At 41.4% G+C, this 25,358-nt stretch overlaps 1 protein-coding gene across 1 annotated transcript in view; it reads left to right on the top strand.

Moving 5' to 3' along the window:
• LOC125882786 (lysine-specific demethylase RSBN1L-like) overlaps nucleotides 1–25,358 on the top strand; it is a 61,910-nt gene that overhangs the window by 15,948 nt on the left and 20,604 nt on the right. The window contains exons 3-6 of the mRNA XM_049566641.1: nucleotides 9,563–10,110; nucleotides 11,052–11,210; nucleotides 23,830–23,967; nucleotides 24,664–24,806. Coding sequence (XP_049422598.1) covers nucleotides 9,563–10,110; nucleotides 11,052–11,210; nucleotides 23,830–23,967; nucleotides 24,664–24,806 — 988 coding nt within the window. The remainder of the gene's footprint in view (nucleotides 1–9,562; nucleotides 10,111–11,051; nucleotides 11,211–23,829; nucleotides 23,968–24,663; nucleotides 24,807–25,358) is intronic.

Raw genomic sequence — 25,358 nt, 5'->3', positions numbered from 1 at the left:
TGGACGCAGGATTTATTCAGATTCAGACTCGGTGTCTCTGTGCTGGTATGCCACAATCACACATTTAAAGGGCTACTGTAAGAAAGCCACAGAACGTAGGTAATGTCTGCAGATGAAAATGCAGATTGATAATTCAGCTCACTCTTTCAATCTTCATACTACAAGGTGGACACAGGCGCCCTAGTAATGTTGGTTCATCTTCACTGTGTGAGTGTAGGAGCTGGAGAGGTGAATTGAGAGAGAGGTAGCGGCTGATAGAAAGAATCAGTGTGTATTAAGTCTGCAGTCATCCCGCCAGACAGGCCGCAATTTAATCGTGTGTTTACGATCATAATAGAGTGTCGGATAGTCCTTGAGAGCGTCCAAGACTGATAGTGATGAGGCAGAGACAGGAGATGAAGCCAATCCCAATAGTGGACATTTATTTACAATATCTTACGGTGATCATGGCAGCACATCACAAATCACAGCAGTCTCCACCAGGACCAACTACTAACCTCCCGCCGAAGCCAAGGTAACCTTTTATAGAGCCCACCTTTGTGTGCTACCATACACAGGTGTGCTTTAAAGTGACCCATTTTATGTACAACATTTAAATACAAAATATATACATACACTTAACAGTACAATACTAACATGACATAAATGAATCCATCTAAAGTTAATACTTATAAAAACACACATTAAAGCTAGCCCATCTAAACCTGTCAAATACAAACCACCCCTATGCACTCCTATCAGGTGGAACCCTCCCGGAACAATAAAAGAGTAGCTTGTTTCCCCGGGGACTCTTTTAGTTGCGGACCCTGGGAGCTGTAAGTGTTTTGCATATGACCGGACCTTTAAACCCACTTCACAACTCATGTTAATTTCAACGAACCACTGCATTTAACTTCTCTGTGTGGTTTATGTCACTGGCTTAACTGAGCCCTGACACAAATGTCCGCGCTCCGCTAATCACCGGTTTATATCCACTGGTGGCGCGGTCAATTCAACCACCGGGAACCACGCCACTTCCCCTAAGGAAAGTACACACACATTCATTAGCCGCAGAACTTCAATAAAGGCTTTCAAACATAACAATTGCCTATCTCATCATTATACTCAGGTGCAATTATATTACTATACAAAATTAACAAGATGTGCAAATATATCAGTTCACTGTGGAACATCACATGCTGTGCAAAGCTGCTTCGCCAATAAGAAAGCTCTAACATAACATAACGGAGACTGAGAGGACCTCCGTTACAGAGACACTGTGGGATACATGGAGGGAGAGGAGGAGGAGACTCTGCCCACCAGAGAGTAGGTTTTCAGTAATAGTGAGCGAGGTATTTAATCAGAGAGTGTTAAGTTTGCAAACGTTGGGAGTGACAGAGTCAGGGAGGGGAAGTTAGAAATTTAATCAGTGGGAGAGTGTTAAGTTTACAATTGAAAAGGGCGACAGAGAGAGAGGGAGGCCGCCAGAGGGAACATAGGAAATCAATAAGCAGCAAGCAGCAAGTCTGACAGTAAGGCTGCTCTACTACCACTGAGGCTGTTTGTTTGTGTGTCCAACTGTGTGTGTGTGTGTGTGTGTGTGTGTGTGTGTGTGTTTGTTTGACTGGGAACTTATCTGACCTTAAACTCATCATGACCATCTCGCCAAATGGACCACTCTCATACAAATGCGTTTGTTTGTGTGTAGGCAGATAAAGGAAAAAATCCCAGTTGTTTTTTAAATGTGAGAGGAATATTATCCATAATTTGTGGGCATTTTTTCAAATGCATAGCCTTAATGAAGGACATTTTTACAAATGTTAAGGTTTTTTTTTGTGTTTATTACATTTAAACAAAGAGATACATATTTGAATCATGTATTCCATTGCAGAATTGGATAGAAAATTAGGACAGATATGTTAAGTAAGAAACAAAAAACAGAAGAATAACAGTCATGTTTACCGGCATCCATTATCCCAAACAGAGTACATAAATCCAAACCAACAATTTCGATTATAAAACAATTCTCAGTTCTAAAACGAGCCAGTAAGAAAATTTACACTAGATACTGAAAAACGTTATTGTAATAAAGCTGGCATACAAACTGTATTATTTACTGTGGTTGAGATGACTACACTCCACCAGTCCGTGCTCCTCATCCACAAATCTCAGCGGGACTCTCATGTCCCTCGTCAACCGCCTCGACATTTCTCCTCCAGTATTTACAAAACTTTAACTGACAATATCTATGAACTTGTTATGCTGATCTGTTCTGTACGACATCTATTGCATGTCTGTCCGTCCTGGAAGAGGGATCCCTCCTCAGTTGCTCTTCCTGAGGTTTCTACCGTTTTTTTCCCCCATTACAGGGGTTTTTTTGGGGAGTTTTTCCTTATCCGCTGCGAGGGTCATAAGGACAGAGGGATGTCGTATGCTGTAAAGCCCTGTGAGGCAAATTGTGATTTGTGATATTGGGTTTATAAATAAAATTGAATTGAATTGAACTATAAAAACACAAACTATTGTTTAAAAAAAAAAAAAAAAAAAAAGACAAACGGTGGCAAAACTACAAACTATAGTAAAAACATGACAAAAACATAGCAAAAAACACTCAAAAACATGGCATAAAAAACTCAAAAGCTCTCAAAAAAACCACAGATACTATTATTTACAACACTAAATATTATTTACAAAGAAAACGCCACCAAAACTCAGCTAAAACACCGCTAAATCACTCAAACTTTTACTCTCCTCATCAGCTGTCACGCTCCTCCTGCTGTGCTCACTTCCCTCCCCTTATTGCCTCTTTCCAGGATGGTGGTAAGTGGCCTTCTTTGAGAGTCCAATTAAAGGAAGCTGCAAGGAGAGGTATCAGTTCCTCCTTAAAAGTTCTGTACCACTCCGATGGGAAACCATCACCTCCAGGGGTTTTATTGGCTTTAAGCTTAGATATAGCCTTGGATATTTCCTCAGGTGTTATAGGAGCTGTGAGGATGTTGTTTGTAATTCTCCGATAGCTGGCAAATTGAGTGAGTTGAGAAACTGTCTTTTTGCCTTCTAGCTAGATGAGGGTAGTTGTGTATATAGGTTTTTGTAGTAATCCTTAAATATATTTTATGTATTTAGCGCCTGTTATTTCCTAATTCGCCTTGCCAGTTGTCTAGTAGCTTTAGGGCCAGTTTCATAATATTCCTGTTTCACAAATCTAAGTTTTTTCTCTATCTCTCCTCTCAGAATTTTGGGTGTTTTGATATTTTATTTACAGGTTTTTTTTTAAAATTTTCCTGTCAGATCAAGATAAGCCGCTTGTTTTAAAGTTTTGTTTTGTTTTTAGAGCAGCTGACAATGAGTGAACAGGGAGGAATATACTGTCAGGGGTACTACAACAGGTCATATGACTCTTGATCAGAGCAGAAATAGTCAAGGGCTGTAGGAAAACTTCTCCCAACAGCCAGAAAACAGGGATTAATATAACATTGTTTAAAAAAAAGTACCAAATGCAGCTCAATAACAACTGTCAAGGTTCATGGATAAAAAAAAGTTATTGCTAGTCACTCATCATTAGCTTAAGCATGTTTAAATTGCATAAAATAGCCTAGCAGCTAGCTGTGCGGAACTTTACGTTTTCGTTGATTATAGCACCCCCTTTGGTCAAAGCAGTATGACACCCACAGCCTGGTGTCGTAAAATTCCGACTGCAGCTGGCTTTTGGCTTCATTCGTAAAATCTCGACTGCAACCGGCAATTACCGCATGCATTTGTTTTGGAGAGCGAGAGGAAAATCAAATGTTCTGGTGTAGCTCTGAATTTCTTAAAAACTGAGGACAACTGCCTGTGTTCATGGTTACAGTCACAGATAATTATGTGGCGTTTGTTGTAACGTTACTAGGCAAAAGCGGTTCACATCAGCTAACGTTACATTTAGCTTGCTTATAACTTCCATGTCGTCATATATTGAAGTGAAACAACGTGTAACAAGTTGCGGTATATTCTCTAAATAAAAACAAAAATTACATACCTGTCAATTAGGAAAAGGGCCAACTCGGGATCAGTTTTAAAACCTTTCAAATCTCTCAGCTCTCTCCACTTGGTGAATGCCCGACCGAGGTTTACATGCGTTTGGGCTCGAGCCCTATCACTGTCCCGTTTAGCCTTCTTCTGTTCTGATGGTGCTCTTTCTTTATCCGCCATGACATTGAAAGTACAACCATGTCCTTATAGATACATCTGGTAAAACTGTTTTGTGTTCAGCAATGCCCGTTGCGTACCGCTTACTCGAAGAACACTCTCTGTAAACACGGCTCCTTCTTCTTCTGTGGTTTAATGGCTGCGGGCCGCTGCGGGCGTGCAGACTTACTTCCGCCTCCGGGTGCTGTATTCTGGTTTGCTGACTTCCGCTGTGTCCAGCCCGAGCCAGGCTACGCTAAATAGCCATATAGAGAAAGGCTTTTTTGTCGCTGTTGGGTTCAAACAAATATGCAGATCTTCAAGAGGGGGTAATACGAACTAGGGACAGTTTTATAAATGGTAAAAAGTTCTGCACAGCTGCTTTAACAAATTACATTAAATGTTATTGTCTTTCTTACTCACCGTTGGTTTAAGTCACTGCATCTCCTGACAGAACAGTAAGGTTTCATTTCAGCCTCCATTTACATTTTTTCAGCCGAACTTTGTTGAAACAGAGAAGCTAATGTTGCTGTAGTGAAAAGTGAGCAGAGTGAGATGCCAGACCAGGCAGGTAATGTTACGTCCTGTTTTATATTTTAACAGCACTGTTTACATACGCCATTCTCTACGTATTCTCTCTGAAATCAAAAATATTTCCACACTGCTGATTTATTCTCGAGTAAATAACATTATCCTCATCATCTTTATCTCAGTTGCTTGCCATCTGCCTGCCGCCATTTGACGGTGACACAGACTTTCAATAAAAGTTATAATGATAATAATAATTGATGTTTTCGCTTTGCATCGATGATATTGGATTGTTGATCATTGCATCGATATATCAATCTAGATCGATGGACCATTTAATAATGATCAAGTACCTAAGTCAGTAATAACGCCAAAAATTAGCTGGTTCCAGCTATTAAAATGTGGAGATTTGTTACTTTCCCTGTTTTATATCATAATGAATTTAACTTGGTTGGATTTTGGGCAGTTGGTCAAACAGAACAAGACAATTTGAAATATCAGGCGGGGTTTTTGGACATTTTATAGACCAAAACATGAATTAACATACATGATAATGGGCATAGTAATTGATAACGAAAAAGCCCTGCTCTTGATAAGGCCAAAAAATTATGTTTGGTGTTGGTTTGGTCTACAATGAAGCCTATTTCTTTTGTGCAGTGTTTCAGTTGCATCCTGACAAAAAAAAGACTATCATAGCTTTAGACTGTTATTTATCAGGGTGTTTACAGGTCCTTAAAAAGTCTTAAAATGTCTTAAATTCAACGTAACGACAATAAGGCCGTAAAAGACATTAAATAGTCTTAAATTTGAATTTAAGTTTTATCTAATTTCATTTATCCATTTTTAAATTTCCTTGAGTGAAAAATGAGTCAAGCCTTTCTGTGTGAAAGTCCACATTTATAATGTTACACATTTACAATGTTACACACACAAAAAAAAACTAAAATATTGTCATTTTACTTCATTCTTGCACTTAACCTGTTGGCAAAACGTAGTTAAACTTAACTCACTCTAATAACCATATTCCTATATAACCCTTACCTCTGCACAAGACCACATGCATACTACTTGCCTGCAATTCTTACCCGTGATGCTTAAATAAGTAAAACATGATTTGTCCAAAAATCAGTCCTAAATTTGGTTAAAAGGTGTCCTAACCGGTCTTTAAGAGCATTAAAGTTAACTGTCTGATACATGTAGATACCTGTTCCCCCTCAGCTTTCAGCTTTGCTTTGTCATCCTTAACTTCAAGTTTTAACTTCTAGTCAAGTGGATTACAGAAGGCACACAGACTTGAACATAAAACAAACAGAATATGTAAACTAAAGGCCACGAGACAAGCTCACAAAACACAGTATACATGTATACACTCTGTGCATCATACACTTGTGCTTCACAGTTACAGCCTGTCAGCTCTGAGGAATCTACCCACGATAAGTGTTGAAGGAAAGAGCCACAGCTGGAAGGCTTTATTATGTAGCAGCTGCAGGCACACAACACACTCACAAATGTTTAACATACTTGAGAACACTCATAAAACTTTGTCTAATATGACTGAATATTGGATACGTAGAATATTTTTATCATTGTCATCTGAACATAAGTTTGAAAGGATCTTTTATTACTAAAAAAAAACAAGATTTATTTTCTGTATCTATATCTGAAATTTGCACAAGCCATGAGACTATCATCCTTAGATCTGTTTATTACATTTCATATCACCATTGCAATATCCAATAAAAATTTATCACACATCACATATTTTCTCCGCATCTCGCAGCTCTTCTGTGGATTGATGAGGGTTAAGGTCTGTGAATAAACATGTGATAGTGTGTGTGTAGTGCAGGGAGAATTGGGGGAGGGGTGACTTGTTGGTTAAAGAGCTTTTGGATTAGTAGCTTAGGTATTGTACTGCAAATACCTTCTTGCTGTTGCTCTCTTTATTGCACTCTTTACTACTGTCTCTTAGGGGTGGGAACATTTAGGCATTCACAATTTGATTCTGATTTAGAGGGAGATTATGCCATGATAAAATGATTATTGATGCATCATATTTTTTGATATTCTATGCGATTTTCTCTCACTGTGTTACTACTTGTAAAACAGTGTTTCCCCTACCAAAAAAGATGAATAATATTTTATTACTACCTTTGATACGTACCTAATTTATGTAGACTCATTTAATTTCAGCACAGTCTCAGTGTAAGAGTCTTTACCAGGGTTTGCTGTCATTTATGGTCACTCGTGCATGTATCAAGAGAACTGGGTACAGAAAAGAGGCAGGGCCCCTGTTCATCCTATATGAAAGTTTCTCAGTGGAGCATAATGCAAAAAAAAGTTTGACTTCTCTGTGTGAAATTACTCAGGTTTCCGTTTCTACTTCTGCATCACTGGGCCCTTAAGCCCTGTTTCCACCGAGCAGTACGGTTCAGTTCAGTACGCGTTTTTCCTGTTTCCACTGTGAAAAGTTGTGGATGGTACCAATGGAATTGTTCCGTACCGTCCCCATTTTTGGTCCCCCCTCTGTTGGGGTACCTAGCACACAGATCTGGTACTAAAAGGTGGAGCTGTGAACACTGCAGTCTGATTGGTCAATAGAGGACGGTCACTCTGCTCAGGGCTGAGTTGTGGCTGGTTTTGAGGCTCATGTAACCACAGTTCATACTGTGGAGAGTTTTATTAGTAAACTGTAACTATAAAATGAAAGGATGTTTTGCTGCCTCTCACAGCAGCTGGAGTCTGAGAAAAAATAACTTCATTAACTGGGCCGACTGCTGGCAACTTTTAAGGTGGAACGTTAACTTGTATGACATACACTTTTAGTAATGAGTGGATTTTCAAGTGCTTATATATTGATTTCGACCGGATAATGTGAACTGCATATATTCTAATCCTCACTCAGAGAAAAAGAAAGGGCTCTGGCAACACTAAACCCCTGAGCTTGCCTGAGAAGGACTAAATGCACAAACCCACTATTTTTAAATATCCCATGGAGAGAGACTCTCACTGCAGCCTGTTTTATTTTGTTCTGAAAATGTTGGCGTGCAGCTCCTTTCTGTGGACTTCCCTCTGTCACCGGTAATGAGGAAATACAGTGAGCGCTGGACGGAGCAGTGAGTGACAACAACCCCGCCCACATTTAAGAGTACTGTTTGCGGTGGAAACACATGGGTCTAGGTACCATGTCTGAAAGGTAACTTTTGGTTCAAAAGGTACCATACCGAAAGTGTTTGGTGAAAATTGGACTTATGCAGGCTGAGCGTCTAACATCCGGTTTAGCGCTCTGCTAACTTGAATGGGGATAAAATCGTGCAGCTAGGCTTCTAGACTTTCTAAATGTTATCAGACAGATAGGGAAATGAGTCATTTCACGGGGGTTGTGACGCTAAAAAAAAAATGAATCCATATTTACGGTCAGTCCATGGAGAAAAGTATATTTGGGCCCAATGGCATCAGGTGATGCACCCACAAGTTGTATTCACCGTTTTGCCACTATGTCAAATTGGTTTTAAAGCCTGATGCTGTTCCTAGGTGCTTGGGTGGCACTTGTTTCTCCTGCTTTCTGTTAATCACTGAGGGCAGGGCTCCACTCCATCCACACACAGACGAGGTGAAGTGAGCGTTACTTAAGTTAACGACAACTTGTTACGTTCCCAGCAGTAATGCAGCCTTTGTTTTTTGTTTTTTTTAATACAATAGCAGTAGCAAATGGACGGACCATACAGAACGTTAACACAATGCAGTGACGCGTGTTTTCAGGAAATAATGTCGAGAATTTAGTTTAAAAATTCCCGTTATAGACTTTTCTGCATCAAGACATAATCCCAATACATCTATGAATTACTCCCCCGCCTTCTTTTCACTCTGTCTCTTCTTCCTGCCTTATCTGGCAATAAACATGTGTGAGGTACAAACAAAACTGAAGGTGTATATGTGTGTGTGTGAATGAGATAATAGTTGATATTTGAATTACGCTGAAGCAGCAGCTATCCAAAGTGACTCACATATACACACAGACATATAAACTGAATGCATGTCCACTTGTTTACACAACGGCTAGGCGAGAACTAACCAGCCAGCGACACATTTCCAAATAGATGTGAACAGCCCTGACACACTCACTCACACACACAAATACGTACAGTAGCACTGTGCATAAATTTGCATGTTCCACTCTGTCCTGCCTCAAGCGTCAGGGAGACGGTCCACCATGTACGGTATTATCTCTGTTCAGATATGCCACTCGAAAGCTTGTTTCCTGGCTTAGTCATATCTGCTTTTCTCTAGGGATGCCATTTCAGGGCACTTCAATTTATTTTATGCATACACCCCAGGAGATGCACACCATCTGGGAGAGGCTGTGAGTCATCTGTCTACGCTTACTTAAAATAGTTAGGACTCATTATTTTTGGTGTTATTGTTTTTTAAATAGGGAATTAATCAGGTATCAGTTTGTTTTGATCATTAAAAACAGGGAAAGTAAATAATACAAGAATCTGGGTGGAAGTCTTGTATTAACCGAGCATAATCAGCACCTCACTGCAGCTTCTCAGTTTTTCTCTTCACCTTATTTTACTGGAAGATTTTCTGAGCCTTTCGTCTTTGCAAGAGGACCTGATTCACTGTAACGTACAGTGAAAAGTGTCTCCTTACAGCAGGGGAATGAAAAGGGGCCAATGATTGGGTTGTTGATCCATCACACATCAGACAGCAGACTTGAATAGACCTTTTTTCAAAGCTTGCATGAGTGATGTGTCTCCCAGCTCCCTTCAAGCCTTTTCAGAATTACATTCCTTTCATATGCCCGTGTTGATCTTTTAAGGATGTCTCCTGTGAAAAGTCTCCTCCCTAAATAATCCGGTCCTTCCCTCTCTGTCACTTTGTCCAGATGAAAAAGAGAAAGCCAAGATCAACTCTGAGGAGCTGCAAATCAAAAAAGTGAAGAAGAAAAAGAAGAAGAAACACAAAGAGGGGGAGAAGCACAAGCGAGTGAAGATGTACCACCGCTCCTGCCAGACTATTTGCGCCGGCTTGCTTCTGCTCCCTCCATCCTCTCCACCTCCCACCTCCTCTCCCTCATCCTCCAATCCCTCTCACAACTCCTCCCTGTCTCCATTCAAGTCTCCTCTACCTGTCTACCCTCCACCCAACAACAAAACTGCACATCATTTACCTTCCTCTCCTACTCTCACCCCCAAATCTCTCTTAAACTGCACCACACCTCAGCCTTCCCCAACCAAACTCTCGCCGCAGTGCAGCTATCCCGGCATGGCTGGCCTGGAGTTTGCTCCCTACATCCACATAGAGCACCAGCCGAATGGAGGGGCCCTGGTGGCCCATGCCTACACGTCCCAGCTGTCCTCACTCTCCATGGGCCAGAGGCAGAGATTTGCCCAGGAGTTTGTCACCTTGGCTTTCAGCGAGGACTCGTCACAGGTATGACAGAGATATTGATCAGATTGATCCAGAGGTTGCGCTGGACTTTTTTTTCTTTCCATTTCATTACTGTCCTTGTGTTTCAGGTAGCTCATTATGTCACGGGAATTGTCTCTCTTGCGTGATGCAAAATAAGGATTCACTTTATTGTCAGAAAAAGAATTGAAATTTTGGAACTGGGACACATGAAGTCAACTGTCACATAAATGCATAATACGGAACTACAAAACAACATTTAACTAAATAAAAAAAATCTTACTACAAACGCTACAAATCACATCAGACATTACAAGAAGTGGATGCAGTGCACCAAATTAATCATTCCTGTTATATTAAGTGTTCTACCCAGGTACACTGAAGCTACTTAGATCCCAAAACTCTGATTAAATAGGTTGAAAGACTGAGAAACAAAATCAGACCTGTGGGACTCTTAGTCGTCTGTGTGATGGCACTAGCTAATATTCTTCAAATACAGTGTGACAGGGATCAGACATTAAATCTACCGGATACACAGCTTGAATATACTCAAGTGATCATTGGATGCTCAAGTGCTTAAAAAAGTCTACATGAATTTCAACTGGATTACCGGTATGCAAATTGTAAATATTCTGCTTCCTCTCTTGGAGGAAATAAAGTACTGGCGCATCGATCCAGTGCGCTCCAGCAGCACTACACCCCTGAGAGCAAATATGAATAGAGACACCAACCATGCACAGCCACTTTTGACATTCAGCTACAGTGACATTTTGCAATGGTATGTAACAATATAGCCAACCAATGCAATGGTTACAGCAAGCCAGACAGCAAGGTCATGCAGGTCAGATCAAAGATAAGACTAGACAACGCCGCTATCTGGACAGGGGTGTGTGCTATTTTTACCCTTATAGAATTTGTTTCAGTGGTTTTATTTTGTAGATTTCATTGCTGTCTTTGTTTTCCAGGCAGCTCATTACGTCATGGGAATCGTCCACGGAGAAGCCAGCTACCTGCCGGACTTCTTGGACTACTTCTCAACCAAGTTCCCATCAGCTCCGGTCAAAATGGAAATACTGGGAAAGAAGGACATCGAAACCACCACTATGGTTAATTTCTACTCTCAGGTCAGTCAGGCACAATCACACACACACATGCAAACATCACTTTGAGGGAGAATATGTATGTTCAGGTGGGATATCGGTGGGATACAATACTGCAACTGAACGGACATATTGCTCATCTGAAAAGCTGATTTACACAGTTTTTGTCTTTGGTTATTCTGGAGTGGTAGAAAAAAAGAGCACAGAGCAGATGGTGAGCTGACGGACATGAAAAGCAGAAATGGTCAACGTCCAAACTAGCAAGCCTCTTACATCCTGTCCTCTGTATCTATTTCACTGACTATCACGACTGTCCATGAACACAGGAACTGTTGAGACACCATCTAGGTGTTTATCCGAGGCCTGAGAAAGTACTTAAAACATGTTGCTCTCATGAAGTCACATGATGCAGTGGGTGTAATCTGAGGTCATATGACGGTGGGAACAAGCTGTCGGTGAAGTGCAACAGGAAACAATGACGGTGCGATACAGTTACAACTGTCTACACAACTTTCTCACACATGCAGTCACACAGGAGGAGGTGGAGGCCTCCTAATCACTCACTAGAAATCAAATCTCTTTACACGCACAGACAGGTGCATTAGGGCCGCAACTAATGATTATTTTCATTATCAATTAATCATTTTGTCAAACATGCTCTGTGTAAGTTCCCAGAGCCCAAGGTGACGTCCTCAAATTGTTTTATCCAACCAACAGTCCAGAAACCCAAAGCTAGTCTGTTTATTATTATGATAATCATAATAATAATGCATTTTATTTATAGGCGCCATTCATGACACTCAAGGTCACCTTACAGGCAAAGATAGAGAAAATTACAGCAGATAAAAAGTCAACTATTTCTATTTGAGAGAGGTGAGTTTTGAGGCGCGATTTGAAAGTGGAGAGAGAGTTGATGCTACGAATGTCCGGTGGGAGGGAGTTTCAGAGGTGTGGGGCAGAGCAGCTGAAGGCTCTAGACCCCGTGGTGGTCAGAATGGGTGGTGGGACAGTGAGGTGACTGGAAGAGAAAGACCTGAGAGTGCGGGTGGGGGTGTGGATGTGCAAGAGTTGGGACTATCATGTATCGCAAGAGAAAGCATGAAATTCTCACATTTAAGATAAATGAAAAACAACAAACGTTTGGCTTTCTTGCTTAAAAATAATACTAAAATAGTTGCGTATCGAAAAAAGTTTCCAATTGTTTTTCTGTCAGTCGACTTATCAATTAATCAACCAATCATTGCAGTTCTATGAAAAAGTGGCATTGCAATGGTATGAGATTTTCATGGTATGATAACCATCTCAGGAAATAATGCAGCAAATGTACACGGTATGATAACCATCGAGTATTATATCTCAAAACCGATATATCACTGCAACCCTACTTCTCAGACTGTTTTAGTTGAATATTTGAAAGACATAAAGAGGTAAAACTCTCCAGTATTTTACAAGAAAAAGAAGAAACAAAAGAAGCAAGGATTTAAGCAGAGTCAAAAAATAAACAGATGAAAGTTCTTCCTGATAATTATCTCACAACCTCTTTGATTCATCGGGCGACTCTCAGGTTGGGAACCACTGGGTGCACACGTGCATGTACTCACACCTTAGTTTCGACTGAAATGTGTCATGGTGCGGGGAAAAACATCATTGTTTGTGAATGAGTTTTAGCTCAAGACTCTGTAGCTTTGTGTCTGTTGTGTGCTTTGGTTGTTTTTATAAATTCAGCTTAGTATTTGCGTGTCTGACTTTTGTAGAACTCAACTCAACTCAAATTATTCATAAAGCACATTTAAAAATAACTCATGTTGACCAAAGTGCTGTAGAAAAGGAATAAGTCGCTAAAGACATATACATGAGAGGCAACGTAACTCTGAGGTACACAGCTCATACATTTAGAGACAACACACACACAGGTAGACATCAGAGAACGCCACGACAGGGGGGCTTAAACGCTAATTTATGAAAGTAGGTTTTGAGCTACAGTAGGATTTAAAGAGCCAATGGAGGGGGCAGATCTGATCGGGAGAGGGATCCTCTTCCTCAGTTTGAGGGCAGACACAACAAAGGCACAATCACCCCTGAGCCTGAATCTGGAGCTGGACTATAAATACTTTGTTTTTCACAAAGATTTGCGTCAAAGATATTTTGCTGCTTTGTGATTTTTCTGTTATTATACAGCATATGAACAGAAAGAGAGTTGAGTCATTGAATGGCTCGACCTCTGGGTCAGTGTTCTGTATGCGTTAGCAAAGGTCAAGGAAACATTACAAAGAGACAATCAGAAACTTAGAGATGAATGGAGAGGTTTAGCTACAGTACAAGTTAAAGGAGAGGAAGGAGGAATATTGGGGGGAATAAAGACTGGATGACTGCTGTGTGAGAATGAGAAAGTTGTATTGTTGAGGCTCTAACCATCTGGTTCGAGCATCTGCCTCAGTCTGTCCAGCCTTTAACAGCTTTTGGCATTGATACAGATATCTTGATTTCTCAGAGTAAATGACAACATTAACAATGACAGCAGAGTTGTGTGCAGAGTGCAGGTGGGGACTGCTGCTCTCACTTCAGCTCCCTCTTAATCTTACAAAGCAAAGTTTAAGTGAGAGCGAGAAAGGGGAAGCAAGAGGACAGCATATGAGATAGTGAAAAGAGGAGGGAAGTCAGCTCAGATACAAGGGGTGAAAGGTGGTGAGAAAGTGAGGAGCTGCAGAAGAAGAAAGGTTGATATCAGAATAGAGAGGTGACAGGAAAGGAAGCAGGAGGATGTTAAAGCAAAAAGTGAGACTGTGAGAGATGATTGCTCGCAGCAAGTCGGGTTAGAGAGTCAAAACCAACACAAAAAGGTGTTTTTCTTCTTCTCTTTTCAAAAGCACAAGTATGGCAGCCGCTCACCCACTTCTCAACGCACTGCACAACCTTTTGAGGACAACTGGAAAAACAAGAAATGTGTGTGTGCTGCTGCTGGTGTCTGTCCGGATTTTCTCCCGCGAGCACGGCGACACAGCTAGACCTCTTCATTTAGAGCTGTCCCACGTCCATAGTACACTAATGAAAAGCCCTTTGTTGCCTCAAACCTCCTGAGTGGCTTTGTATTGAGATAGTGCCTGCTCGTTTTCAATGTGAGTGCAGGCTACCTCACTGTGGGAGTGTGTGTGTGTGTGTGTGTGTGTGTGTGTGTGTGTGTGTGTGTGGTACTACAGGGGGTAGAGGAGTTTATGCTCTCTATCGCTCTCCTCCTGGCTATTTTCTTTCTTATTATGAAATATTCATAATGTTATTCCGTGTGTTTGTTTCAGTTTTGGCCAGTTCTGCTTCGACAAACACATCTTTGATCTCGGCATGTGTCTGAATAAATTATACCGAAAATAATGAATGAATTAAACCCTCAAATCGTCCTTTGTGTAAAAGGAGTTTTCCCCCGCAAACCTGTGTCCAGAGCTGTCCCTTTAAGAGTAGTGTTCCTTGCAGGGCTAACGTCATTGTCCACTGGTCTTGTTAATTTTTTTCCCCCTCCCTTCCAGCTCTCAGCAGTGACCTTGGGAAGTAGACATACAGTCCACACACACACAAACAGATGTGAGCATGCACACTGATATATATACACAACACGGGCACACACACACATAGAGGCAGATTAATGATTTCTCTCACACATTTTTCCTCCACCTTTCTTTCTCTCCAGCTCTCCTTCTCTTTAGTATCTCCCTCCCTCTGTGTTAGTTTGTCATTCCCTCTCTTTTATCCCTCCACTCTGTTGTTTGACTCTCTGTTCCAGTTGCTGGACAGCTGCTTTTTGTAGTGTGTGTGTGTGTGTGTGTGTGTGTGTGTGTGTGAGAGAGAGAGAGGAAAATGGCTTCCAATGTTCTTTGCTGTGTTTGGTGCATTTATTCTCCTGTATAGATTTGGTTTTATCCCTGTGCTGCCGGAGTATGAGACACAATCACCTGCGTACGTTTTCACTCGATAATGAGCTCTGTGCGTGTGTGTGTGTGTGTGTATTCACAATTTGACTGCAGGTATCAAAGTTGCTCTGCTGCTGCTCAGGCTGCGTGTGAGTGTTTTGTATTCAGTACCCGACTGAAGGCATTTTCAGCGGTGCTAAGGATTATAGAAGATTACAGCACTCTATTTTCTCAGGGCAACTGCAGCTCGACAGTCAATACATGATGTGCTCCGGCAGTGAGGTAATTTGGTCTTTCCGGTTTAGTCGCTAAGTAATAATTTAGTTACGACATCAGATTAATATAAGGCAGAAGGACAGACTGCAGCTTTTTAATATGATATTAATCTGTGTGCACAGTTTGCTCATGCGCAGGTTTGGACTTGGTATCTGGCAATTCTGGCAAATGCGAGATGGGCAGGCCCACCAAGCAGTAGAGTGTGATTCCTGTCGCACATGACAGGACATAACTTTACCGACTGCTGTATTGTCCTTCCTGAAATTAGTGACTGTGGATTCGGTTGTTTGATTTAACTCACTTATTGTAAAATTCTGAAACCATTCTTCCATTATTTGTGACTTTGATGGTGCAAAATAACAATTGCGTAGTGTAACATTAACACAGATAATTTGTACCAACTCAGTCTTAACAAAATTTCTAGCTAGTTTTGTTAAGCTAAACGTCAAAGCAGTGTAACGTCCATCGACGCTAATAATGTAATGCAGGTCACGAAATGTTTAGTGCTAGTTTACTAGCTAGTTTGCAGGATATATCTCTGAAAAAAGGGTGATTAATTTCATCAGATGAAATTTGAATCCAGTTTGAACAGCACCAATATTTTTGTAGAAAATAAGCCAGGCTTTCTCTGAATGCAGGACCAGCCTTCATGCATCTGAAAATTAGGAATATGTGTGCTTGAACTGGCACCATGAGTGTCCACATGTCCTCACATAGCCTGAACAAGATAATTGTTGACCGTGTCATGACATCTCATCTTAGTTTATCGTTTTCCGCCCCCATTTTTGTGTCTTTACAATGAAGTAATAACTAACATTAGTATGAGCCGGAACCAGCTGTGCATTGATGGTAAAGGAACAGATGCCTCTAAATAACCTTTCTTGTGCCCCACAAGCCAATTAGATGTTCTTGTCCTACGTAAACCGATGATCTACGCCCCACCATACCTGTCTCCCAACGGGCCACAAGGCCATTGCCAGGAATGTGAGGGGGAAAAAATTGCGGTAAAATAATTGATGTTGGAACAGGCTAACTATACTGTAAGACAGCCATTGGTACCGATTGTTGTCACCTCCCCCTGCACATTCAAGTGGATCCACCCATGTAATGTTGCAGGTCAAGCAGACACAATGAGGCTCGCCAGACGATAATTGCCAAGGCCAAATTATGTCCCCAGCCCACCCTGCTCATGCATTTATTCTCATAGCTGTATAAGCGCATTCACAACAATGCTCTGTAATCTAAACCAGTTCGCTAACAGCTAGCACATTTAGGGGCATGACTGGAAAAAGGAATATGGACTGCGACTCATTTGATGGACAAGTTTGAAAGAAGAATTCCGTTGTAAATTTAATCTCAGTTGTTCTGTCAGATGGTTTAATAGTAATGATAAGAGTAATGATTCAACAGGTTTTGGTGCACTACAGTATTGTATCAGATCTAAGACCCATTTGTAGCAGAGATATTAACCCAGGCACCCAGCAGATCACTGATGAATTTATTAGAAATGTTTTATCAACAGAATATTATCCTGATCAGCTGAAAAGAAAATATATTTTACCAGAATACAAAGACAAAGAGGCAAGGAACATGAGGAAATAGTATTTGTCTGAAACAAACAACAATCCCTTTTGAGTTTTTGGCGCTCTGTTTGTCAAAAACACTTGTTTACATCAGTTGATTAGCTGTTTACTGTTCCACAGTTTCGGGTTAAACATCATCTCAGCTGAGAAAGTTATTAGCCAGCTTCAGTTTATCTGACTCCACCACTGTAGACATCCTGCACTTTCATATACTCTGACCTGAGGGCAGCACTGTTGCACTTGGCCTCACAACCATCTCCAGCACAGTGTTTACAAAACAAGCCTAGAGTTTGCATCAGTCTCGCATTGCAGCGTTTAAAGCAACCATTACATTACAGTAATTCAAAGAGTTTTTGTGCATTCACGTGTGTGTGTGTGTGTGTGTGTGTGTGTGTGTGTTTGTGTGTGTGTGGGTTACAGAAGTAAAGGATTATGTAAGAAAAGTTTGTGCGATTGTGCCTGTAGTCAGCAGCCAGAAAACTTTATTGTGACACAGGCACAGTAATAGACTAATAGACTTAGCTCTCTGGAGACTGATAATGATTAAGGAAGAGAAATGCACAGAGCTGGCAGAGAGAGGAAGAAGCACACAGACACACTGAGGTCCTAGAGAGGTCAGCGAGATGATGTCATGCCATGAACTCAGCTAGAGAGAGTGGAGGATGTGTTGATGAAAGGAGGGGAACTTGTTATAGAATTAACAAGTGGTTACAGTGGCTGTACCAGAGATGGAAAGCAGACCAGGAAAAGAGAGATCTAATAGACTTCCCACGGGGGACGTGAGCATTATAAGGGATAGAGGCAGAGGAGGAGACGAAGAGGCTGACAGAGAAAAGAGATAATCAGAGTTAAACAGAAAGTGGGAAGTAGAGAGGGAGTTAGACTTAAAGATGTACCGCGTTTAGCAGAGGAAAGTGACAGCAGGCGGGAGATGACAGCGATGGTAATTATGTATAATGATGTCGGCCTTTTAATCTTGAGAATTTGCTGACCTGGAATACCAAATGAGATGCAGTATATTTTAGACACAAAGTTGTGTCTTTTTGTTGCTTATTATTAAGTTTAGCAGTAAAAGAAACGAGTAAATTCCATGTTGGTCATTTGTTTTCACAAAGTGTGTTTACACGCACGTACACAGAGGCGAGGAAGTACTGGAGCATCTTGAACATTAGCGCTCAGAGGAAGTCTGTCACATTTCCTGTTTCCTTCTGTTTGCCTTCACATATTATAGACAAACTGTGTGTGTGTGTGTTTGAGAATGCGAGTGAGTCACTGTTAAATTTATCCGTTTATTTGAGGCCGAGGTAGTGTTTCCTAATACTTCTCCTGTGATCATGAGAGACTTCTCTTTGCTAACATTGTGGGGGTTATTCTTCTGCTAAATTATGCATCGTGTAAACTCACAGATACATAGGAAGAGGAAAAGAAGAGACGCTCATAAGCATACACGGTTATAAGTACACGGGAAGATGAATGCCTGCACTCACAGATGAACACATACTGGCTGAGGAATACAAGTGCTTGTAAGCACGAAGGCGTTTGAATCCATGTGTGCACACAAACACATTTCCCTCTCAGTATCTAGGTCATTGACTCAGTGCGACTATTTAAAGTTGCGATGTGTTTACGCGCGCCGAGTAAGTATTTCAAGCTTTTAGTCATCATCGTCATCTTGGGGGATATTACACAGTGTCGTGGCACGGGTGCAGTGAAATGAAGTGAACAAACAAACACAGCCACATGGCTCGGCCTGTGTGGGCATGATGAACTGATTTATTTTGTTAATTTATCACATATCAAAACACCAAGGCATTTCATGCATGTAATGAGACCAATTTACAAGTGATCACTGCTGATAGGACAACACGCTGACTTTTAAGGGGATCAACTCTATGTCCTATACCTGCAATGTGGACAGGTTGCTTCATCCACTGAGCCATAACAACATATTCTGTATACTAGGGTTGAAACGATAAGTAGATTAATAGTTAGCTGATCAATAGATTATCTAAAATGTTGACTAATTCCTAAACTAATATACAAAGTTAGCTAGCTACAGCCTCGAATCACTTTAGTTGTGTCTCAGTTCAGGGGCTGCAGCCTTTTGTAGGCTGCATTTGAAGACAGATTGTGTCACATTGGTGCAACTAAGGTTCCTTCAAATGCAGCTGTGAATACCTGTCTTCTTTCCCAGATTTTGGATGATGCAGTGGATAAATCCTTTGTGGCCCATTGTGTGCCTGTGAGGATTTTATGTTAAGTTAAGTAACAGTTGTTAACTAGATAACAGTTAATTGTTGTTAACATCAATATCTCAACAATCTCTTGGTCTGTGATTTAGGGCTAACTAACTTACTAGTTAACTCCTTATTTTGTCAAGCGCAGCTGGTTGCTAAATAACAGGAATGCCAGCGGGTTGGGGTGAGAACAACTGGTGATACAAACAGAAAATCCTCCGCAGACTAGACCATCTTATTTCTGAGACTGTTTGGTTCGGCTGACGAGGCCTTCAAAGGCTGCAGCCCCTGAATTGAGACCCAGCTAGTGTGTCCTCTGTGGCGCTGCCTGCTGCTACAGACCACCTCACCGGGAGGAGACCAGGCAGCAGCTCTGGAGTTGGACCCCCACTTAGCATCTGCAGCAACAGCAATACAGCCAGCACAAACCCCAGTCTCAGGAAACCTGACAGCCCTGACTCTCCACCGGATCAGCAAACTTTCTGTTGCTGCTGTTACACACGTTTGACTCAAGGCTGCCTGGAGTTTGCACTGGCCGAATTTGAGCTGCTACAGCCGCCATCTGAGTCTCTGGCTTCTGCTGCCTTCTCCTCTCTTGGTGAAACAGTCCACAGTGGCAGGGGGCCGAAACAGAGGGACAAAGGGGAAGGTAGTGTGCTAATTCTTTTTTTTTTTTTTTTTTTGTTAAGATATTTTTGGGGGCATTTTTAGCCTTTATTTGATAGGACAGACAAGCGTGAAAGGGGGGGAGAGAGAGAGGGAGTGACATGCAGCAAAGGGCCACAGGCTGGAGTTGAACCCGGGCTGCTGTGGCAACAGCCTTGTACATGGGGCGCCTGCTCTACCACTAAGCCACCGATGCCCCAGTGTGCTAATTCTTGTCTCGTTTGTGGTCTGATAACCACAGAAAGAGAAAACATAGCAAGGAGAGACTGAGTGAATTCACTGCAAGCAACTCTTCCGTGACATAAGATTAAATACATCAATGTTTGGTAAACAATACGCTGCAAAATGTTTGGCTCCATAAAATCTTGGTCATAAATAAAAAGACAACACTGAAAAAAATCACCATTGGCTTATAGAACTTTTTATTTCTTTTTAAAATCCCAAATAACAAAACAATATGGCCTTAAAACAATCAGTATCTGTCAGGTTACAGTATCAACAAGTGCTGAAATAATTTAATGTTTGCTAAACATTACAGGGACTAAAGCTGATTATGACCACCTATAATTAGCTGTGTCTCTTAATCCCGTCTACTGTGATGAGTCTTTTAACATTTAAAGAACATTTCACTGTCACTGACCCCTGTAATCCAGTTGTTATGGCCTTTCTCTGCTAATTATCCAGCCTGTATAAATATTAATAACCAAACTACTGGACCAACAACAATTCCTTATTAGAAGCAACACCCTGGAGCAAATGGCTGCAACACACAAACAGCAGTGATGTACAGCCTCACACCACTGGCCTCTAAGCAGCTGTTAGTGTCTTTCACAAGGACGTACCTGGGAGCTGCTGAGCACCTTCCCCTTCAGTCTTTTCCCAATTCATTGTTTCCGTCTTTATTACCTCTCCTTCGCCTCCCTCCTCCCATCCTCACTAACCTGTCCTCATCTCTCTTCCTCCCTCCTTATCTGGTGTGTCCTCCTCTGTTGTCCTCTTCTCTTCTTCACCTGTCTTTAATCTCTCTTTTATCTTCCAAAATAGTGTTATCTTCATTTTCACATTCTCACCCTCTTCCCTCCTTACTCCCGTTTGTTATTTCCATCCTCCCCTCCGCGTCTCTTTGACAGCTTGTCTTCTTAAACTTTCTCTCCTTCTTCCTCTCCATCTGTCTCTCTTCCCCTCAGTCTTCCTCTCCAGCGTGTCCTCGCGCTCTCCCCCCTCTGGTCTGTCTCTCCCCTCTCTCCCTCTTCTTTTATCTCTGCCTTGTTGTCGAGTGGTGACTCACTAGAGGCGAGCGGCCAAGGATCTGGCCTACACACACACATCATGATCAGCCAAGAGTACAGCATGCAGGCCACATGCTGCACGTACCACACACTTATGCACACACACAAAGGCACTGTTGAGGGCCAAGGGTATGGGAGACATGTTAGACACGTACACGCTAACACACACACACTCTCTCTCTATGCTCTGTCAGCCAAGTGAAGAGCAGCAAACAGTCTATTGAGTCACACCGGTGGAGCAGAAACATCAAGTGAAACCGCCAACACACACACACACACACACACACACACACACAGCATCTGTTTTGACACCCAGTAGTGATTAACAGCATCAGTGTGTGCTGTCGTGTTTCTCTGGATTGTATTGCATTAAAACAATACTAAATGCATTTGTATTATGTAAACATGGATACTTTACACTGCAACCTGTTGCTCTATTGTCTATTGATAATTTTCCTACTAATATAAATGTGCTTGGTGTACCTTTAAATAATTAACAGGCTCTCTCTGTGTTTACTGTATCCTCACAATCATAAGGTTTTATAAGTTGTTTCAGACACATATGTCCATATCAGTGGAAAAACACACGTCGAAGTATCCTTGGGCAAGATACTGAACCCAAAATTGCTCCTGATGGCTGTTCCCTCAGTGTGACAGTGCAAGTGAATGTTTACTGAGTAGCAGGTGGTACGATGTATGGTAGCCTTGGCCACCAGTGTGTGAATGCGTGAATGTGACATGTAGCGTTAAAGCACATTGAGTGGTCAGAAAACTAGAAAAGCGCTATACAAGTGCAGGCCTTTTACCATTGCAACATATTCGGGGATTGGGGAAGAGCAGTACCTTGTTTCAGTTTGTGGGCTCAGTAAATGCCGATATAATTAACTTTTTAAATCAGTTAATCGACATATAAATTTGTACATAAATTACTCAAAACACAATGAAGGGTGGGAACATTACTAATCACAAACATATGAATTGCATCATTAAATGCCACCTCAAGCTAGTTTACTTTATTTTTACTACAGCAGCACCACAAGTGGGCTGTGTATAGTGAAGTAGAAGTAGGCTTAAAAAATGGCTGTTTTAATATCATCTGTGCACATATGAAACCTATGTGCTGGGTTACAGTTTTCAACAGTGGCGCTGTATATTATTGTCATCTCATAGATTTTCCCTGATGATGTAATTGTCAATCACAACAGTTAGTCTGCTGCAACATTGAAAATTAAACTGTACAAAGTCAAATTTGTCTCATTTTTGTTGTTAAAGTTTTGAAATGCCTTTTTGATGTTTTAATATGGTTTTACAGATGTCAGGTTCTCAGAAATGTTGCTATTTCAAAGTACAAATATTGGACTTTTACTTTGGAATATATCTAAATATATATTTATTTTTTTCCAGCAACCCCAAATCAAAGACTAAAGGCATTTCTCCCACAATTTAGTGGAATTTTCTTTTTTAATTTACAAGTGACACGGGTAACAGGTTTTATACTTCTTGTGAATATAATTTAATCTTATTTCCATCAGGGTTCCCACGGATCCTTAAAAAGTCTTAATAAGCATTGAATGAGTTAATGCAAAAATAAGGCCTTAATTGGTATAAAAAAAATATCTTAAATGGATCTTTCAAAAATCTTAAAACTGCTCAGACATTGAAAGTAGGATTTTAAGATTTTTTTTGTTTGTTTTATTTTATTTTTTTTTTATTTTTAACAATTTACTGAATGCCTCTTACATTAAAGCCAGCAGATCAGGATAGTCGAACACACATACATTTGTCACGTCCCATCAAATAAACGAAAGACTCTTTTTCTAACCAAATGGATACTTTGATGATAATATAAAATGATTGTTTTCCATGTGTTCTACTCTAGAAAGCGTTAAAATCTTTTCAACATTTCAAGTACATCATCTAACTTTCTAACCTGACCAAAAAAAGTTATATGTTTTATGTTACAGTATACATTTGGGCAAAATTGTTCCTAACCCTAAATAATTTGTTGGCTCATGTTTTTTCCTTCGATTTTGGTAAAAATCTTGTTTCCAGTAGTGTTAAAAGTCTTAAATCTAGTTTGCCTTAAGCTGTAGGAACTCTTATATATATATATATATGTATTTTGTATATACCCTATACCCCTAAATAACATCTTATTTTGAAAACCAGATGTAGTCACATGTGTATCCTTCTGCTGCCTGTTGCTAACACTTCCTGTCAGCTTAATCTGGGTAGCTTGAATGCATTTACTAGGAGTGTCAGTATATGGGTGCACTTCAGTTGCAGCTTTTGCTAATTTGAACACAGAGATGCGAGTGACAGCTGGTTTGACTGCAGCTATTTTTAGAACGTGCCCTGCGGGTGACCAGATGCCCGTGGGCACTGTAATGCCACCCCTGTTTTAAGGGATCACAGCCCAAACATTCAGGAGCCACTTCCTGGGAGACCATTGAGGAAAAATATGAAGTGTGTTTGATTACATTCAGGGTGTGTTAGCGAGATTCAGAACAACAGGAGGGTAATTAAACCTGACGTGCCACCGCTCTCAGAACAACTGTGGCATTTAGCCTCCATAGCAACTGAATAATTATGATGATATGTCTGATGTTTTGAAGATTTAAGGTAAAAATCTTACCAAGACTAACGTCATGAAGTCATGGTCTAATGTTGTGTGTCTCCTGTGTTGGCTGCAGGTGAAGAAAACGTACAGCAATGGTACATACAGAGCCGGGGCAATGAGACAGATCAGCCTGGTGGGAGCGGTGGACGAGGAGGTCGGGGATTATTTCCCAGAATTCCTCGGCATGCTGGAGGAGTCGCCCTTCCTGAAGGTGAGTGAGGACAGGATGAACAGCAGCAATGCTACACAGCGACAGAACGGGAGAGTGACAAAGGTATAAACACAGTAGATGTGCCCAAATATTTCAGTGCGTTTACACCACCGACTGTTTGGAAACGCCACAAACTGAACAGATGGAGAAATACCACTTGACACAACAACACACCTAATATTCTCAGCGGTGGCTGGCAAAGAAGAGACGTTAAGTTGGTGTGTCAGAGTGATTTGATGCAGCTTCCAGCTTTCAGTTCGGGGGAAGTTGGTTCCCTTTTTAAAAAAAAATGTGTGTGTGCAGGAAAAGACCACCAGAAATACTGTGTTTACTGCCGTCCCTGAAACGCAGGAGTGACAAGCTTTTCTTCTGTTTGCCATTCTGTGTCGACACTTCAAATCTCCGGCGTGCAGTGTGGAGGAGTGGCGTCGTACGCTGAATATCAAAAGACGCACATCCTCTGGCATTTTCTATCCGTCGAGGGCTCTGGCTCTGATTCAGCACCCTCTGAAGCATCTCGGGTGCCAGTGACAAGATTTGCCAGGGGGTGCAATTTCTGCGCATGAGATTTCTTTTTGGGAGACTGTGGAATAAATAAAATACTTGAATTGGTTAACTGAAAAAGTGAGGGATGTGCTAACACACTGCTTTGATTACCCCCCCCCCCCCCCCCTCTGTTCGTCTATCTGGCTGCAGCGGACTCTCCCATGGGGAACGCTCTCCAGTCTGAGGCAGATGAATCCCACAGAGAGCGACGACGGTCCCATAATGTGGGTCAGACCAGGAGAACAGATGATACCTGTAGCTGATATACCAAAGTCCCCCTTTAAAAGAAAACGGTGAGTACACTACAGTTTACTGCGCATTACATAAACAAACACACACACAAATAAAGCCAGTCAATATTTTGGATCCTCTTTAAGCGCTGCAATGAGACAGAATTAGCAGGGATTTTAGTCTCTGTGATTGTTTGTACTGGCTACAAGTCTCTGGTGTGTGTGTGTGTGTGTGTGTGTGTGTGTGTGTGTGTGTGTGTGTGTGTACACCTTATTGAGCCAGCTTGCCTCTGTACTCTCCGCACAGCCCACGAGGACTGATTATGAAAAAACAGTAGCAAAACACACTCACACATTTGAAGCAGCAGCCGCGGTAGCAGCACGAAGCTTTGTTATAGCCGAGCAGCGCCGGATGAGGCAATTACACCCTCTCTGTTTGTCTGTCACAGTGTCATTGTTGCTCACGCATAAGCTCTGTCTCACACACACGCACACACATATACACACACAGAGGATTTCTGTAAGCTAGACCATTAGAGGGAACGTGTGTGTGTTTGTCTGTGTTTGCATGTGTGATGTGAGTGAGCGGTATGTGGCTCACCACTCAGATGAGAT

The sequence above is a fragment of the Epinephelus fuscoguttatus genome, linkage group LG22, assembly GCF_011397635.1.
Source record: "Epinephelus fuscoguttatus linkage group LG22, E.fuscoguttatus.final_Chr_v1".
Taxonomy (NCBI): Eukaryota; Metazoa; Chordata; class Actinopteri; order Perciformes; family Serranidae; genus Epinephelus; species Epinephelus fuscoguttatus.
This window is presented reverse-complemented; position numbering and strand designations above follow the sequence as displayed.